This window comes from Antrostomus carolinensis, unplaced genomic scaffold, assembly GCF_000700745.2.
Source record: "Antrostomus carolinensis isolate BGI_N321 unplaced genomic scaffold, ASM70074v2 scaffold9543, whole genome shotgun sequence".
In the NCBI taxonomy this organism is placed as follows: Eukaryota; Metazoa; Chordata; class Aves; order Caprimulgiformes; family Caprimulgidae; genus Antrostomus; species Antrostomus carolinensis.
This window is the reverse complement of record NW_010307238.1, coordinates 9469-12887: the sequence shown is the minus strand read 5'-3', so window position 1 is coordinate 12887 and position 3419 is coordinate 9469. Positions and strand designations below refer to the sequence as shown.

The 3419-nt window shown below is 60.5% G+C and overlaps 1 protein-coding gene across 1 annotated transcript in view; it reads right to left on the bottom strand.

Annotated features, from left to right (window-relative positions):
- MATK (megakaryocyte-associated tyrosine kinase) overlaps positions 1-3419 on the bottom strand; it is a 5312-nt gene that overhangs the window by 293 nt on the left and 1600 nt on the right. The window contains exons 3-11 of the mRNA XM_010165358.2: positions 3330-3415; positions 2783-3002; positions 1677-1770; positions 1514-1579; positions 1281-1380; positions 1105-1189; positions 860-933; positions 533-737; positions 60-146 (exon numbers count right to left, since the gene is read on the bottom strand). Of these exons, the coding sequence (XP_010163660.2) occupies positions 60-146; positions 533-737; positions 860-933; positions 1105-1189; positions 1281-1380; positions 1514-1579; positions 1677-1770; positions 2783-3002; positions 3330-3415 (1017 nt within the window). The remainder of the gene's footprint in view (positions 1-59; positions 147-532; positions 738-859; positions 934-1104; positions 1190-1280; positions 1381-1513; positions 1580-1676; positions 1771-2782; positions 3003-3329; positions 3416-3419) is intronic.

The following is a 3419-nucleotide window of genomic DNA, read 5'->3' as shown; positions in this document are numbered from 1 at the left end:
CCCCATCCCATTGCTGTCAGTGGGATGTTACCCATGGTGTCACCTGGCACAGCACTCACCAGCTTGGGGTAGGGTGCTCGGCCGAAGGAGAAGGCTTCCCACAGGAGGATCCCGTAGCTCCACACGTCCGACTTGGAGGAGAATTTCTGTGGCAGCAGGAGAAGGGGAGGCTGATGCCGGCCAGGGCCACGCTGGGTCCCCATCCCTCCCCCCCAAGGGTGAGACAGGAGACAGCGCCTTTCGCCTGCCACTCCCACCACCCTGCGGTGTGACCCCCACTCCCTTCCTATCACCCGCATGGTTCTGGGTCCATCCTGCTGCATCCCACCAGAGCCGCCCCGATCCCTGCTCCGCACCAGGGTGAGGGCTGGTCAGGACAGAGCTCCAACAGGAGATGTGGGGCTGGATGTGCCAGAAGGCACCATGGGGCAGGGACGGGTCAGTGGGAGAGGGGATGAGCAGGGGGGACCCAAGGGGACGAGGTGCTTTGGGAGGAGCCCCTGGTCCCCGCTCCCTTCCCACCATCACTCACATTGTGTTTCAGGGCTTCTGGGGCCGTCCACTTCACAGGCAGCAAACTGGCATCCGCACCCTTGGGATTGACCTGGGCCAAGCCAAAATCACTCACTTTGGCCACGTTCTCCTCAGAGATGAGGATGTTGCGGGCAGCCAGGTCCCGGTGCACCAGCTTCTTGGACTCCAGGTAGTCCATGCCCTGGGCCACGTCAGTCCATGCCCTGGCCCCCTGCCCTGCCGCGGCCGAGTGAAGCAGGGTATAGTGTCACTGCCTGTCTCCTGGGGCTGCCCTGGGGGACACAGAACACCGGTCCCCAGCCCGGAGAGGAGGAGATGGACTTACAGAGCAAACAGGAGGAGCTGCTGGGTCGGGACGAGCGCTCGGCCTCGTGTGCGCAAGAAGTTCACCAGGTTGCCCTGACAGAGGAGGAGAAATGCATAAGGACCAACAGGATGGGGCTGCCCAGAGATTTTGCCTTCTGTGGAGGCCGCCATGAGCGACATCTGTCCAACTCATTCCTCAAACGGGGATTTTGTCCCCAAATCTGAGCAGTGATGGGTCCCACTGGCCCAGCTGGGTGGTCTCACCTTGCTCATGAACTCCATGACAATATAGAGGCCGTTGTGCAGGATCACGCCAAGCAAAGACACCAGGTTTTTGTGCCGGACCTTCCTGAAATGGAGGGGATCCAGGTCAAGGGGGTGCCTGCTTGTCCCTGGGTAGTGGGACAGGGTTGGGTCGTAACCCCCCATGCGGCACTCACGTCATGGCAGCCGCTTTAGCGAGGAAGGCCTGGGCAGTGACATCGCACTTGATGTTCTTCACAGCCACTTTCTGCCCCATATACTCGCCTTGCAGGACATCTGGGAGGGAACACAGCGCATCAGGCTGACCCAGGATGAGCCCCCCATGCCACGGGATGGGGAGGGGATGTCTGAGGGTGCCATTTGGGGAAGCCCATGGCCAGGGAACCTCCAATCCCATCTTCTCACCTACCTCCGAACTCGCCTTGCCCGATGCGGTCTCCCAGTGTGAGTTGCTGCAGGTTCAGCAACCAGCCGGCTGGGCATAGGCACAAGGACAGGTTAGCAGGGGCCACCAGTGGGGCCATGCCTTGTCCCCAACACCTGGACCATGACCCTCTCCTGCCATCCCCTACCTTTGGCCAACTCCTCCTCAGCTGACTTCATCCCGGTTTTCGGTTTGGGCTTCACCAGCTTGGTACAGATGGCTCCCTGCTCCTTCATGTAGTGCTGTCAAGGCATGGACAGACAGAGGTGATGTGGCAATGACACCTCTTACTCCCAAGCTTGGGGTGTGGAGCCGGGCAACAGCCATGGGATGCTCTGCAAGACCCCACCACCACTGCCACCCTCAAAGGGCCCGGGGTCCCTTCAGCTCGGGCAGCGTGAAATGCTGCATTTCCCCCAGCACCGTGATTCGTAGCCCATGTCTCATCCCTGCTCCCCTCCAGGCACAGCCAGAGAAACACCATGATGGACCATGGGAGATATGGGATGCTACTGGTGAGCCAGATGGCAGCTGATGGGGTTAAACCCCTGGCAGGCGCTGCAGCAGCTGAGGGTGGTTTGCAGAGGTGACATGGAGCGGAAGTGGCCGGGTGGCTGTTGAGGTTACAGAGTGGGGCCAGGACAGCTGAAAGGGGAAAGAACCCACCCAAAAGCAGAAGTTGTCTCTAAATGTGGAAAACATATGAGAGTTCAACCCCCGGAGAGGAGACGGGCAGCAGCTATGAGACAGGGTGAAGCCAGACCCTGGGGAAGAGCTCACTGGAAGGCCAAAAGCTAACGTAGCAGCCCGGGGAGAGGGGCACTTGGGGAGAGAAACGTGGCAAAATGGCTCAAAGCCTTGGAGGGTCTCAGACCTTGTCCAGGATCTAGGGGTGGCACAAGCTGCTGGGATCTTAATTTTCCCAAATGCCCTAAGCTCTGCTGCTGCGTGAAGCACTGGATGAGCCGGGATGGGGGGAAATGTGGCCCTGGGCAGGGGACTGGGGCTGCTGCCAGCATGGCTGGTTCGTGGCAGAGGATGTCCCTGGGGCATCCCAGACCTGTCCACTGCATCCCAAACTGAGTAGGAACCACGAGCCTTTGGCAGGGACAGAGAAATACACCAGGTAACAAAACACAATGAAAACCACAGGAGAAGGGGACAGGGACCTGCCACTGCTCTGTGTGATCCCATGAGGTTCTTGGCCTCGGACTGGCACTGGTGGGGCTCACTGCCCAGGGATGGGGGTCTCACCTCGATCATGTCAATGAGGTTGGAGAAATACTGCTGGCTGTCAATGCTGAGAGTGTTCTCCTTGTGCACCACGCGGTAGTGGATCACCTCCTTGCCAAAGCTCACACACAGCACATAATCGCCAGGGTGCCGGATGGACTCACGCACCAGGAACAGCCCGTCCTCAGCTGGTTGCAGCTCCTGCACCGCCTCCACCCCTGAGATCTTCCCGTGGAACCAGCTGGAGAGAGGGGCATTGGGGAGAGGGACCATCCCCCAAGCACCAGCAGCAAGACGGGGAGAGCAGAGCCCCCGCCAAAGCTACATAGACCCCATTGCATAGAACCTTCCCCATGAGGTCCATCCAAGCTGGGTGGGCTCAACTGGGGGTCTTTAAATCCAGGCACTGGCCCCAGCAAATCCCTCCATGGCCAGGGCATGGCTACAGGCTGCTCTGCCCCTGGCTGCCCACCCAAAACCTGGCTGGGGGGAAACAGACTGGACTCATCCACTGTCGCAGCTCCCGAGGGCTGAGCTGGGCCCCCCAGTTCCCCCCAGCTGTACTCACGGCATGAGGCTGAGCTTGGGGTCGACGCGGATGGCGCCGCGCTCTCGCAGCGCACTGGCAGCCACCAGCCCCTCCTCCCCCGCCCCCTTG